The sequence below is a fragment of the Terrapene carolina genome, unplaced genomic scaffold (assembly GCF_002925995.2).
Source record: "Terrapene carolina triunguis isolate 2854851 unplaced genomic scaffold, T_m_triunguis-2.0 Scaffold62, whole genome shotgun sequence".
NCBI lineage: Eukaryota > Metazoa > Chordata > Testudines > Emydidae > Terrapene > Terrapene triunguis.
Genome location: NW_020664413.1, coordinates 7,889,576 through 7,904,325, shown reverse-complemented (window position 1 = coordinate 7,904,325; position 14,750 = coordinate 7,889,576). Strand labels below are relative to the sequence as shown.

Here is a 14,750-nt window from a genome sequence, read left to right as displayed (position 1 = left end):
CTCCAGTAACTCTGTAGGCCTTGAACAGGGCCTGCAGCCTGGGGAGTTGCCAAGCTGGAGCTCCCCAGCTCCTCTTGCCTTTCTCCAGCACTTCTCTACCTCTAGTACCCTACTCCCAGGCAGCTAGGTCCTTCTCTCTCCACCACTAGAGAGAGACTCCTTCAGCTTCTGGCCCACGACCCTCTTATCAGGGCCAGCTGGGCCCTAATTGAGCTGGCCCCAGCTGTGGCTGCTTCCCCAATCAGCCTAGCTTGGCTGCTTTTAACCCCTGATTATCGGAGTGGGGCAGTTGCCCCACTGCACTGGGCACATTTTTGGTTCCCATAAGTATTGTCACAAGACGTCCTTCTGTTGCTGAGTCCCCTTATGACAGGAGTCATATGACTAGTTAATCTTACAGGTACCAGGGTAGTTTTGCCATCCAGATCCAAGCAACATCTCGAGAAGATGTGTATTCTGAAGGCCAAAAGTTTCAGGGTATCTAAACATATTTTCACATCCTTAAATCTGCTTCACTACAGAGCCAGCCTTAGAGCTCGCAAGACTAGATTGAGTCATCATATATGGGGTTAAGGATAGGAAGTGTTTTTTCAACAGGGAATTTTCACTAATAAAAGTACTAGGATTTCACTTCAGACAGACGATCCCAATAGCAGCGCTTCCTCTTCTCCTTGCTGGGATGTTAAGATTTTGAATCGCTGGCATGGGAAATTATAGTCAAAGATCTCTGTGTCTGTGTGGTTCAAAATACAAAGTCATTGGTAGTACTTGCATGCAGCAGCTAGTTTTAAATCCGTGACATTTTACTATGTCTGTTTTGGTTTTGGTCTTTATAAAACAGCCAGTATTCGCCACTTCATTTATTGCCATTTAGTTTGTCTTTTTGTTTGCATCCGTTGGTACTTGCCTTGTTACCTCTTCTAATTTCAGACCCTCTTAGATGATTTTATAGAAATGGTGCTTAACTATTTCCAGTGCCTCAAAATGTCCATTAACCTGGGTTTCAAGTTCAGTGTCTGTAGACTTTTTTTTTCATCTACCATGTTCTCTAGGTACAGCTAGAGAGGGCATATGAACTTGGAAGACACACTTTTGTATCAGGAAGCAGTTCCTGTCACTATGTAGAATTCTGAAGGCCTTTTCCTTTGGAACAGTAATTCCTTCAAGTTTTCATATAGATCTTGGAAACATGGAGAGTAAGAACTTTGATTCATTTAAAAATATCGTGCTTAATTTCCTCATTTTGTTTAGCTATCCAAGCAGGGCCGGCTCCAGGCACCAGCTTGCCAAGCAGGTGCTTGGGGCAGCCGCTCTGGAGGGGGGCGGCACGTCCAGCTATTCGGCGGCAATTCGGCGGACGGTCCCTCACTCCCGCTCTGAGCGAAGGACCTCCCGCCGAATTGCCGCCGCAGATCGCGATCGCGGATTTTTTTTTTTTGCCCCGCTTGGGGCGGCAAAAACCCTGGAGAAGGCCCTGTATCCAAGAGCAACATTTAAATGAGAAGTGGAAGAAGAAGCTGCCTTAGAAGCCATTTTAAAATCTGTAGAACAAGAGTGATTTAAGTTTTAGAAAAAGTGCTAACAGATTATGGAAAGTGATTACAACTCATTATACCAGCATGAATGGCACTGGTATACTTACCATTGTGTCAGTTTTCAGAGTGGTAGCCATGTTAGTCTGTATCAGCAAAAACAATGAGGACTCCTCGTTGTTTTTTCATTGTGTCAATGTCTCTGATACAACCTCTAAATTTTAGAAGATTAAAACTGTCCTTTGATTTGAAATTCGGCAAATTTTTTCAAAAAAAAGGTTGAGCCATTTGGGTAGAAATATCCAAAGAGAAGGATTTCCACTATTCCCACACATCCCTGTAGTTTAAAAATATGTTTGTCTCTAAAGGGTCAGGGTTATATTTTCAAAGGGTTGCACCTCAGTTACGTATGCAGTTTGCCATTGCTTCACCTGCTGCTCCATTCACCTGCTTGTGTGTGCATCACTGCATATTTTGCATTAGCAGCTTAAGTGCAGCTACTTGAAATATTAGCCTCAATTCCTACCAGCAGCTTTGATTTTGAAAATTACATTTGGATTTGACTTGAAAATGTAGATTTCTAGGCATATGTACATCCAAGGGGCTAGCAATCCCATTTGCACATGCCGATTGGATAACTGTGGTTCCTATGGAGGCACTTAGGTTTTAGTGAGCACAACTGCTATGCCCAGATCTGGAGATCTTGCCCCTAATGTTTATGTTCTGTGGTCCAGGTCCTCAGCTGACTCTGCTTGGCTCCACTGACACCAACGGCCCTATATCGTTAAGCGGTGTGCAAGCCCTTGTTCTTGCATGAAATTACTGGCTTTTGCCATTTCCCATATTGTTGCCTTCACAATTACATTCCGTGATTCTCTTCATGTTCAGGCCATTTGGCTTGAGCTGTAAAATTATGAGTGAACTAAATTTTGCTGATACCAACAGCTAACGTTTTGAACCGGGCGAAACTGTGTGTGTAAATACCCCCCTCTGTTTGGAAGACACTTTGCTTACAGGGCCTTGAACAAAATACTTCTGGCTTCTGCTCTTGCTTTCATTATATCCAGCCAGTTCTGCTTCGGATTTACTAGGGAATATCTATTGCATTAGTGAGCTGCTTTCATGTATTTGTATTTTGGGGGATTTTTTTTTCTTGCTTTCTATGGTTTTTAGTTTAAAAAATATTTTTGAGTAATTTAAGAAACAATCAAAATGTGGAAACTAGAGAGAAAGCACATGTGGGAACATGAAGAAAGAACAACTCCTGAGCAAATCAAATGTGACCCTAAAATGAATGGTTTGCCATTGTATTGAATGAGGAATGGCTTTTGAGATTTAATAAATAATGTACTATAATAAAAAGGAATATTGGGCTCAAATTACCTAGTATAAAGAGTACCACTCCAATTTGGAAATGATCTTTTATCAGCCAAGATGTTGCATGCTGATTTTAAATTTGCCTGTGGAGTTCCTTGATTATGTTGAGGGAATAAGATTAAATGAATGGGTCAAATTCTGTCCCAGCTTGCAACCCGAAAGCTCATAAAGTTAAGCAGGGGTGCATGAGTATAAATGATGGGAGAATTTAGCCCACCATTTGTATAGCATGTGCTCATGTTGATTTATTTACAGTGCTAAGTGTTGATTAAATGCAGTATCACATTTAGATTACTTACAGTATTAAAATACCAAATTCCACCCTAGAAAAATAATCTGCACAGGAAATAATTCAACCAAAAAAAATAAATCAAAATAAAAGGGAATTGTATTTAGTCACAGTGGATTTAAATGTCTGCCCTACTGTAAAATTGTGAGAATTGGGAAATACAAGAAATTTAGGGCTTGTCTACGTATACAGCGCTGCAGCTTGCGCCCCAGTAGTGCTTAGTGAAGATGCTACCTGCGCCGACGGGAGAACTTTTCCCGTCAGCATGGCTATCCATCTCCCCAAGAGGCATGTCAACGAGAGAAGCCCTACTGTTGATCAGTTCTGTCTACACCAGGAGTTTGGTCAGTATAACTGCATCGCTCAGGTGTGTGGATTTTCTACACCCCGAGCAACTTAGTTATATTGACTTAAGTCTGTAATATAGACCAAGCCTCAGTGTGTTTCCTTTGCAAAAAGAAGTTTTCACAACTTCAGCGTTAGGTGAGGGGAAGAATTGAAATGATCTTAACAGAGTAACCGAGGTTATGCAGTAAGAGTGAGCTTGTATTATCCAGCAATGCGTCTTACAGGTAGGTGAGATTCGAGATACGGAATTTTATGGTTGTAATTTTTTTCTGTAAAGCAACATTTTTGCAAACTACTGCATTTCTGTAACACCTGTTGCTTGATTCTCAGCTAATGAGTGAATTTCCTGACACTGCTCTTCAAATGGGTTTTCGAATGGCACTGCTGTTTTGTGCACTAGAATGATTTCTGACTTGTATCTGTTTCCAGTCTTGTAGCATCTTTCACTTATTTATACATGAGTGTGACCTTTTTAGATACAATGAACTCAAACTTAATAGAAACAAAGTGGCATACTGAATACTCCCAACAGCTCAAGAACAGAAATCTGGAAACATGTAAAATGAGAATTAATTGATAGAGAGGCGGACAATCCAACCTGCTTGCCAGGAATAGGTATATAGTAGTTTTGGCGAAGGGGTGGTTTAAAGGGGATACTACAAAATCAGAGACCTGTATGTCAAAGATGCAAGTTAGTGCTTCTAATAACTCATTCTGCCTTGACACAAGCAGTTTGTTCCTACTCTCAGGCATTTGACATGCTCATTGAATGTTGGCTCTAGTTTAATCAGTGTCCAGTTGAAAATGGATTGTTGTTTTTTAAATAAATCTGTTACTCTTATCTTATAATTGTATGGCAGTTATGCAGACATATCACAAAAGAAACATGCAGACTGATTTGAATTAAAACCCAGTGTCTAAGCCAGGGATTGGCCCAGTAGAAAGGAGAGTGACAGAGGATATGTCTACACAACAAAGAAAAATCCACGGCTGGCCTGTGCCAGTCCACTCAGGCTCGTGGGCCCCAGGTTGCGGGGCTGTTTCATTGCTGTGTAGACTTCCAGGCTTGGGCTGGAGCTGGAGCTCTCGAACCCTCCCACTCTGCAGTGTCCTAGAGCCCAGGCTCCAGCCCAAGCCCGTAATGAACAGCCCCATAGCTCAAGCCCATGAGCCTGAGTTGGCTGGCACAGGCCAGCCGCAGTTTTTTCTTTGATGTGTAGACATACCCTGTCTGACCTGCACCGGTTCTGGAACACTGGCTACAGGGCAGGCTTACCTACCCAGGAGGAAATTCAAGCCTGCTGTGATGAGTCAAAAGGTCAAAGATAATCTCTGTATAAAGGGAGTGTCACAGAAACTCATGAAATGAACTTCCTGTTTCTCCCATGCCTAGCAGCTCACTGTTCTGGTCTTCCTATTTTGGGGACCACAGTCACGCTAGAGCTGGTTTACTCCCAAGAAAAGAGAATAGTAGATTCTAACCAGAAGGTTACCCTTCCTTCAGTAGGCTACTTTAAGGGTACCACCATAATTACTCCTGGATTGACCCTTCAAACTAGAAAGCTCTCTGATTTATCAGGAGCTTCCCCTATGCAATTTTTCAGTTTCACCTCAACTGTGACCTGGAGGGATCCCTGTATGGGTGAGAGGACAGTTGAGTCTCCATGACTGATTCAGTCCTATATATCTCTGCTGAGGTTGCCAAGAATGATGACAGTTGTGATTATTTAGTATTTTCCTCTGGTATCTGGATTGTGACCACAGACTCATGGTATATGCCACACCAAGAACCATCAAGAAATGCTTTTCATTTATTGCCGAGCTGGGTTCAGTTTGAACCTATGACCCAGAAGTTGTGTTCACTTTTGCTTGATTATAAAACAAGTGAGGTAGCTCAAGAACTGTCATAGGACCAAATCCTGAAGTTCTTAAACTAAACACCCACTGATGTCAATGGGAATTTTGCCTGTATATACTGTAGGATTTCACTATATGCAGCTGTGTGCATGCACACAGAACCAGATATTACAAGCCACACAGTACATCCGTGGGTTTCTGATGGGAATCAAACCCCTTTACCAGGCTTTCTTCCCCTTGCTCTTTTCCAGGTAAATTCCATTGTCTAAAAACATCTGCTCAAAGGTTGAATCCAGGCACATTTACAGAGCATAGTTCACTTACAGTATTTTAGGAATTGTGTTTAAAAGCTACATCCATTATCTGATATATATTGAATAAAAGAGGCAGGGACCAGCCTGTGTAAATTATATTAATAATAATAACTGTAAACATCTAAACCAACACTAAAGGCCAAAGCAATGACCTGAAGGAGACTGATGGAGTATTCTTGTCTCATTTTGTTTCTGTTAAACTTCTTTCTTTCTTTCTTTCTTTCTTTCTTTCTTTCTTTCTCAGGAAGCATGAGAACACTAAACCACTCAGATTATAGTTTCTTTTTTTTTCCTCCCTTTTTTCCTCTGTTTTCTCTCTTCCCCCGACCCCTTTGTCTGATCACTGCAGTCGTTTCTGGGGTTGGAGTGCAGATGGGCTGTCGAAGCACCCCCCTCCCCTTTCTCAGCCTAACTCCATCCCCACTGCTCCTTCCCACAAGACTTTCAGACGCTCTTACTCGCCCAGGTAACAAGCTACCTGTTAAACCAACTTGTCTGAGGTGTCACAATATTATTTACCTTTCACGTGATGGAATTTTCTCAAAATGGGACAGGATGTTTCTGGAGATTTTCATCCAAAGGAGGATAAACCCCGGGCTCTTGGTGGTCTGTGAAGCTCTGTGAGAATGGAACTAGCTGCTTTCTCGTCTGCTGGAAATCATAGAGTATTAACTTACAGAGACTGCAGATGGCATTTCTGTCATTCATTCCTTACACAGGAAAGCGCAGCATTGAAAAAAGTCTGAGATTGAATCTTCTGGGAGGTCTTTCTCCTGTTGTGTTTCCTACAGTTTGAATTCCAATGCAGAACTCAGTAATTCTCCAGTTTCAGCTGTTCTGATTATACCACATGATACGCAGTCTCATTGTGACATTCCGGGCTAGGTCTTCAAACGGAGGCACCTAAATTACCCATGCAAAATATGCATGGATGCACACAAATAGGCACTTGCAAATACAAGCTGGGATCTCCCAGGGCTGTTGTGAGGAGTTAATGGCTATAAAGCACTGTGAAGATGAAGCATGCACATACGATATTGCAGTACTTGCCTGCCCACTAGGATCATAGAGTTTCCCATGTGGCTGTCTAACATCATGAAAAAAATAATTGATTACTGAATGTCATTGTCACAGGAGGTTTTCAGCAACTATTTACCACTGCTTAGGATCAGCATTTGCCCCTGTTTTGACCCTTTCTGGCCTCTGCCTGTAGAGTGGGCTGAACCAGAATTACAAATAATGCTTTTCAGGCACATCTCTAATCTAGATTGCGGGGTTTATTTAGGAAGATAGGTTCAAATCCTGAAGTCTTTCCCCAGGCAGAACTCCCATTGACTCTGCCTACTCCTGACTTGAATGGAAATATTGCCTTAGAGAGGACTGTATTTTTTCCCGTAAGCAAGAAGTTCCAAACTGGAAAATATTAAACAATGGTGTCAGAGCTGTATTAGGAGACTTTCATTCAGTGCACATTTTATGCAGTGTTGGCTAAGCTAAAGATAGTCAAAAAACTAAACATTTTCAAAAGTTGCGGGACAAGTTATTGAGCTTGCAGGTGAAATTCCAGGGCCTGTGTTGTGCAGGAAATCAGACACTCCCCCCCCCCGAGCACTGCTTTACCGCGTTATATCCGAATTTGTGTTATATCAGGTCGCGTTATATCGGGGTAGCGATGTATATTAAATATATAGCGATCAGGATCAGTAAGATCAGTATGATTCTGATTTAGGGTCCGATCCAGTAACATAGAAATCAACCCATTGGTGTAAGTGGGATTTGGATCTGGCCCTTCTTGTCTAGCCTCTAGTCCACCTTTGATTACCAAGCACTAAGATATGCCTGTTGTGACAACAAGCTGATAACATCGAGGTATACACCAGCCATAAGCTTGAAAGTGAAAGGAGGAACTGCAAGCAGGTGGAATTACGGGGTGCTGCTTAAGGATGCTAAACTGTCGATTACCTAGCTAATTGTGTCGCCAATTAAAAAACACTGTTTTAAGAAAATAAAATACTTTTCGAACACCAGACAAAGAAGCAAAATTGGTAAATTGCCATATTGTGCTTGATACCGTGGCAGACGGAAAATAATGTTGTGACATCCCTAAAAGCTGCTTATCTCTACTCATCTCTTCTTGTTCATCCTGTGACTCTTCCAGTTTTCTGCATGGGTCATTATTTTTTCTGTTGTGGTTGACAGTCTGTGGTAGGTGTAGATCCATCTGACATTTATTTGTGTTTCCATCATATTACCTATATAGTAAACAAACACGTACTGGCAAATGGATAGATGTGTTTGTTCACATATAGAGTATTCTTTCATTTAAAATGCAAAACTGTGCTCTCCCATTATGGGATCTCTTTCACAGATTCACTGTTGAGATATGAAAATAGGCAGATGGCATGTGAATTTAGAAGCCGCTGAAGTCTTTAAATTTCATAAAATTTTAAATTTGTGCCATAAGGAACACTCCCAACCACTGTCCCGCACACAGAAATGTTCCTCTTTGTTCAGATCTTGCTTTATTGCTTTGGCATCACAAATTCTTTATTTTGATCAATTCTTTGGGAGTTGGTTCACTGCAGTATCAGTTTTTATTGTTTTAGGTATAAATTCTATCTTCATGTACATGTTGTGTGTATGCATCTGTAAGGGCAAAATTTGGCCTTTAGTATTTGTCAGACGAGTATTGTCCTTTAAGAGAAGGGGTAATAATTATAGCAGAAGCCTGGGGAATCAGGATTCCTGGAGTTCTGTTCTTGATTCTGCTTGTTTTTTATTATGTGACCTTGGGCAAATCATTTAACCACTCCGTGTCTGTTTGCTGTTTGTAAAATAGGCATAATAACTCCGACATGCACTTACCTCATGGAGTGATTTGCTACTCATTTAACCGTTTGCAAAACTCTTGCTATCCTTGATTGAAAGATGATTGAGTGAGCTCAACATAATGTGTTAAAGTTGATATCAACTCAGACTTGTCTGACTCCTGTCTGATGTCCATCAGGAACCCAAAAAGGCCTCCAGTTTCCATTTGTACAGGGTGCAGCCATACCTTGCATTTTAGAGCAGTTTTAAGCATTATCCATCCTTTGCTAGCCTGAAAGGCCTGCAATTTTATAATTCCTCAAGGTTCATAAGCAGCTTTTGTTCCCAGCTCCCAGCCTGTTAAAGGGTTTCATTTTTCCTTCCAGCCAGACCTTGCCTCAGAGACGTTGTTTGTTTAGAGTTCGGGAGTTGTCCTTTGGTTTCTTTGCCAAAACATACGACGTACATTCCGTACTAGTGCTCATGCCTGTGCTGTTGTTTCTGAGTGAGTGTATTGACAGAGAGCCAGGGATTATATCTATTTCTAATATTCTTTACTCCCAAAGGAGTCAAGAGATCTACATCTTTTCCTTCTTCTGAAGTTCTAGAATCTCTTCCAGAAGGAATGAGAGGTTATAGGTAATGTTCTACCTTATTCTGTAGAAAGATGGCCTATGTGTCCACAAGTCAAAAGAAGCTTCCCATTTCCTGATTCCTCCACCCTGCAAGGAATGTCTTTGTTTTGTGATAGGATGATGCAGATATTTCATTCTGGGCACCTTTCTCTAAGCCATCATGTCTTCTTCCAAATTGTCCACAAACTGAAACCCACCTGTGGAGACAGGGAGTCCACATCTACCATTTATTGTCCAGAGAGTTGATGATGCGCATGTCCCTAAATCCGTTGGTCTATTTGTTCCTTGGTTTCTGAGACCTTAGGTTCCTCCAGAAAAAACTGGATGGTCTCCATGAAATACCTTTGTAGGTGCTGATTTAGACATTACTACAAACTCAGCTTCTCCTCCCCTGGGCAGAAGAGAGTTCTGCCAATAACTCCTTATTCTTTTTAATTTTGGAGCAGGCAGGGGCTTATCTTTTTTCCAGTTTTTTTCCTACACCTTTTATACCTTTTTCCCTTGTGTAAGAGTCATTTTTCTTGTGAGACTCCAGAGGATGCCATTTCAGATAGCTCTTAAGGGAAGTCCAGAGACTCAGATATGCCTTACCATGAGTGAAGAGTTCCTAGTGGTCTTGTGGTGGAATCAAAAGTCTAGTTTGAGATAGAGAGTCAGTTTTCCCAGTGTCATCTTCAATAGTAATAAATTTCCACTAACAGACCATCATGCAAGTGTTTTCATTTTTATTATTGTAAGAATTTAAATGAAATTAAGTCAGTCAAGTCCATGTAATCATTCCTCTCAAGTTAAGGCTAGGTTTCTGACTATGAAAACTAGGGCACTTACTGTGGAATTTAACTAACAGTGCACCTAATTCGCCTCTCGTTTACACTACTATAACTCCATTGACTTCAATGGAACTGGTCATTAATTATATCTGTGTGAAAAGGGAATTAGGCCCAAAATCTGCCTAGGTTCTGTCCACATTTTGTTATAAGCCACTGTTAGAAATGGAACTCCAACTCATCCCGTTTCGAGCTGGCAATAATGTTATTCAAGGTCAAAAGTTGATTCTTACTTTGGTATGTGACATCTTACAATATACCTTTGACCTTTAGCATGCTGGATTATGACACGGAGAACCTAAATTCCGATGAAATCTACAGCTCTCTTCGTGGAGTCACAGAGGCAATTGAAAAGTTTAGTTTCCGTAGTCAAGAGGATCTGAATGAACCAATCAAGCGTGATGGAAAGAAGGACTGTGACGTAAGTAGGCTATTAATAAGATTCTAAAACACATATAATTGCCTAGTCCTAAAATCATGGAGCCAAATTCTATAGACCCTTACTCACGTCAAACTCCATTTGAAATTCACTTCTCTTGACTTCAGCGGGAGTTTGGACTTAGTAAGAAATAAATGCTAATATTGGATTTCTCAACATGGAACATGTATTAAGGCTTATGACAGAAAAAGTAAGATACAAATCTTCAAAATGCATTAATTGTTTCCCCCCAATTTGTATCTAATTCATATGAAGGTTTCATAGTAACTTACTGTTCAAATCACGGAATAGTACCTTGTACTGCATGTGGTTTCCTGGAGGTCAGTGGAACTACTTGTGATAAAAGATGTTAGTCATCATGCTTCTTAAGGAGGGCAAAATTGGGGCCATTAATGGTTTTAAATGCTTCTGCAAGTTAAATTTCTGCTTCTTATAGGGAAAAAGATACATTTAGGTTAGCATAATGTCACTCAAGTATATTTTAAAGCCACATATTCTCTGTGCTTTTGGAAGACTTTTTTTAAAGTCATCATAACAAATTTTTGGCATTAACTTGTGCTCATGATGCTAAAATTGAGACCTGACCCTCCCTTGCCACTGAGAGCTGAGGTTTCCTGACATTCCTGGTAGAATTTTCAGAGTTGGACTCTCATTAACCTCAATACAAGTCCACGTTTTTTCAAAGTTTCACTTGCTTCTTTTGCAACTTCGTTTTCAAGAATATATGTACCTGAGCCTGCTTAGTGATCTCTTTCTGGGTTTTGCCAAGTTGCAGGAGATTGTGCAAACTTAGGAGTAGCTAGTATCATTTTATTTGTTGACTTCTGCTCAAGTTTTCACCAATGAAATCTTTTGGGACAGTAATAGGTACATAATTCATGAAAAGAGACAATATCAACATTTTAATTAATCTTCAGCAAATTAGATTACATGCACAATTTATGATGATTGGTTTTATTTTAGTGGATGTTGGTATTAAATCTAAAAGGCTGCATCTCTGGTGAGATTAAAAGAATAATCTAAAATTCCATTCCTGTTTTGTCTGATCCGTTCAGGTGTCTCGAGATGGTGGAATAGCTGCACCTGCCAGCGATGTACGTGGAAGCAGTGATGTCATGGAAGGAGGAAGGATGGCTCTAGATAACAAAACCTCTCTACTTAATACTCAGCCTCCACGCGCCTTTTCAGGGCCCCGAGCCCGAGATTACAATCCCTACCCTTATTCGGACACAATCAACACCTACGACAAGACTGCCTTGAAAGAGGCTGTGTTTGATGATGATATGGATCAGCTTCGGGATGGTTGGTATCACCTTGTATTATAAATTCTCAAGCAGTTAATTTTGTTCTGTATTTTACATTTACATGTTTAAATTGTCATGGGACACAACTCTGCGAATGATTTCTTTTTATAAATATACATCCTGTTTTACTCAGGTAAGGGTTCAAGTGACTGCATGAGTAACAGAACTTGCATGTATGTTTATTAGGCAATATTGTCATTTGTTTCAATTCCGTTTCAGCTGTATTGTTTTATTCATAACCTCTTTCAGTGCTGGTTCTGCTGCCATTAAAGTTGATGCAAATTTTGCTGTTGACTTAATTGGGAGAAGAATTGAACCCCTAAATTGTTGTGTGGGAACTCTTTCTATTGTGTGTGTAGGAACTCCTAATATGGGGAGTGGGGTTTTTATGTGTATGTATATACTCATAAATAAAAAAGTTTGTTAGAAAATAATTTAGATTGAAAACGGGTATCAATGGATTCTAATTAGCAACCAGAAATTGAATAATATTGTCTAGAAGTAATGCTTCATTTTCAAAAGTCTGGTAATGAGCAATTAAGAGATGCAGTCATTTCATTCATGCCCTCTATTCCTTCTTCACTTCCTATCACCCTATCCAAGTTGCACATTGAAGTGCCTGGGTAGCCAGGCATAAGTTAGAACAGTCCTAAAAAGATCCTAGAATTTGTGTGTTCCTGACTAGAGTCTGTTTCTAACCAGTCTTTTGGGGCTTTACTTCAAATATGGGGTTGCCATGTGTCCAGTATTTCTGGCCTGGGTTTGGGACATCCCAATCATAAAGCCTGAAAGCGCTGGCAGCTGCTTTTTTTTCCCAGTGAAATTGACCTGTTTTCATTTGTCCTAGAAGTATCCATTGATCATTCTGATTTGGTGGCTGATCTTCTGAAAGAACTGTCCAACCACAATGAACGGGTGGAAGAACGGAAAGGAGCCCTGCTCGAGCTATTGAAGATCACGCGAGAAGATAACCTGGGAGTTTGGGAGGAACATTTCAAAACCATTTTGCTCTTGCTGCTAGAAACACTTGGAGACAAAGATGTAAGATGCTGCTGTTATATTTAACTCTCTTGTACATCATTTATTCTTAGATGACAGTTTTGTCCATGTTGGTTCTGTTGACAATCCTTTCATGTTCAATCATCTCACTGATGGATTTTGAGTTGCCTTATAATAATAAAATATATGGAGATATCCTATCTCCTAGAACTGGAAGGGAACCCAAAAGGTCATTGAGTCCAGCCCCTGCCTTCACTAGCAGGACCAAGTATTGATTTTGCCCCAGATCCCTAAGTGGCCCCCTCAAGGATTGAACTCACAATCCTGGGTTTAGCAGGCCAATGCTCAAACCACTGAGCTATCCCTCCCCCCAAATGCCTTCAAATGCTTGACTTCTGTTCCCAGAGTATTATGCCAGTAGCAGCCAATAATAATAATAATAATAAAAACAGTGTTTTAATGGGGAAGACTGGCCTAGGCATTAAACAGGCTACAATGGCATACAATAGGAAATACAGATGTAGAACTACTGCAAAAGTTTTAATAGATGATAGTTGACAAGAAAGACTATTTATGGGCCAAATTTTCATCACTTAGATGACTTCAGTCCTTAGGAATGCCCACAAATTAGTGCCATAGTCATCTAAGTGATCTTGATTACATTGGCAAATAATTATGGATATATACTTGTTCAAAGGATTGGGGGTGTTTTTATCCTGGTTCAGTACCACTGCATGCTTGTCATGTTCAATAATAAAACATCTGAAGTCCTTTTGAATCTGTTCCCCATTTGCAAAATGAAAATATAATTCTGAAGCAGAGTAGATAGTTTACATTTTGACAATTGTTACTTGTAATTTACGCATCACCGTCTGTAGTGTCAGCTCTTGTTATCATACATCAGAAGATCTGGTGATCTAAGCTGAGGACAACTAATTTGTGTTAGCATGTGAATTGTACAGGTGAAAAGCAAAGAATCAGGATGTACTTTAATGGTTCAGTTTGGAATTAGTCCTCTGCTGAAATTATAGTCACTGTTTGGAATGGCTGCAATCCAAAAACTTGGTATAACAGTTATATAACTCAAGCGGTTGTTCTAGTATTCTCACTAATAATGAACTTTTGCTGTAAAGGGTCAGTGGATAAATCAGAGGTGTGGCTGCATTAACTGAATGCTTAGAGCCATGAAAGTAGTTTCCATAAAAGCTACAAAAACATGAAGTAGATTCATTGCATCTGTATATGAAACACTGTTTTGAACTGTCACTTTAAAGATGGATAGTGTGAAATCTGCAGAACTCGGTAAAACAGGAAAGTAAAAACAACTATAATCTGAGCTTCATTATCAGTCCCCCGTGATACAGGTTTACTGCTTTTCAGCACTAATTTATATTTCGCTGGAGTAAGATATTGGATTTAGCAAATGTTATATTTGTTCTGGTTCTTTCTCCATCAGTGAGAATGTACTTGTCTATATGAATCTTAGTACAGTGGGGAGAGCTCTGAACCAATTCTGCCCTCAGTTGCATTGATTTTAATCCCTAGTCACTCCACTGGAATTTGTGGAGTGACTCGTGACTTATGTTTGTGTAACTGCCAGCAGAATATGGCCAACATTATCGTTTTGAAGCTGCATTATTTTGTTTCCAACTTGTATTTCTCTTTGGTTAAGCATTCAATAAGAGCCCTGGCATTAAGAGTATTGCGGGAGATCTTAAGAAACCAGCCAGCAAGATTTAAAAACTACGCAGAGCTCACCATCATGAAAACACTGGAAGCACATAAGGATTCCCATAAAGAGGTAAGCGATCCATGCTATTTTAACTCTTAAAATAGAATACGCACTGATCAAAGAAATGGAAAACGACATCCTCAGGGTTTATGAAGTAAACAGATTTGACCCATCTTGACAAAAAAACCCAACAACCCTTAATATAAAAGGTTTCTTGGTGTAGTCAGCTTTTTAGCTGATCCTTGCTGCAATGGAAGGAAAAACGCTGGGACTCGGGACAGCATCTCAA

At 40.3% G+C, this 14,750-nt stretch overlaps 1 protein-coding gene across 9 annotated transcripts in view; it reads left to right on the top strand.

The window, feature by feature from the left end:
• CLASP1 (cytoplasmic linker associated protein 1) overlaps positions 1–14,750 on the top strand; it is a 268,601-nt gene that overhangs the window by 232,580 nt on the left and 21,271 nt on the right. For 7 of the 9 annotated variants that reach the window (XM_029910590.1, XM_029910586.1, XM_029910588.1 and 4 more), the window contains 4 exons: positions 10,261–10,408; positions 11,482–11,728; positions 12,578–12,771; positions 14,402–14,530. In XM_029910590.1, the coding sequence (XP_029766450.1) occupies positions 10,261–10,408; positions 11,482–11,728; positions 12,578–12,771; positions 14,402–14,530 (718 nt within the window). The remainder of the gene's footprint in view (positions 1–10,260; positions 10,409–11,481; positions 11,729–12,577; positions 12,772–14,401; positions 14,531–14,750) is intronic. The other 2 variants (XM_024197588.1, XM_029910584.1) reach the window with 1 other exon arrangement.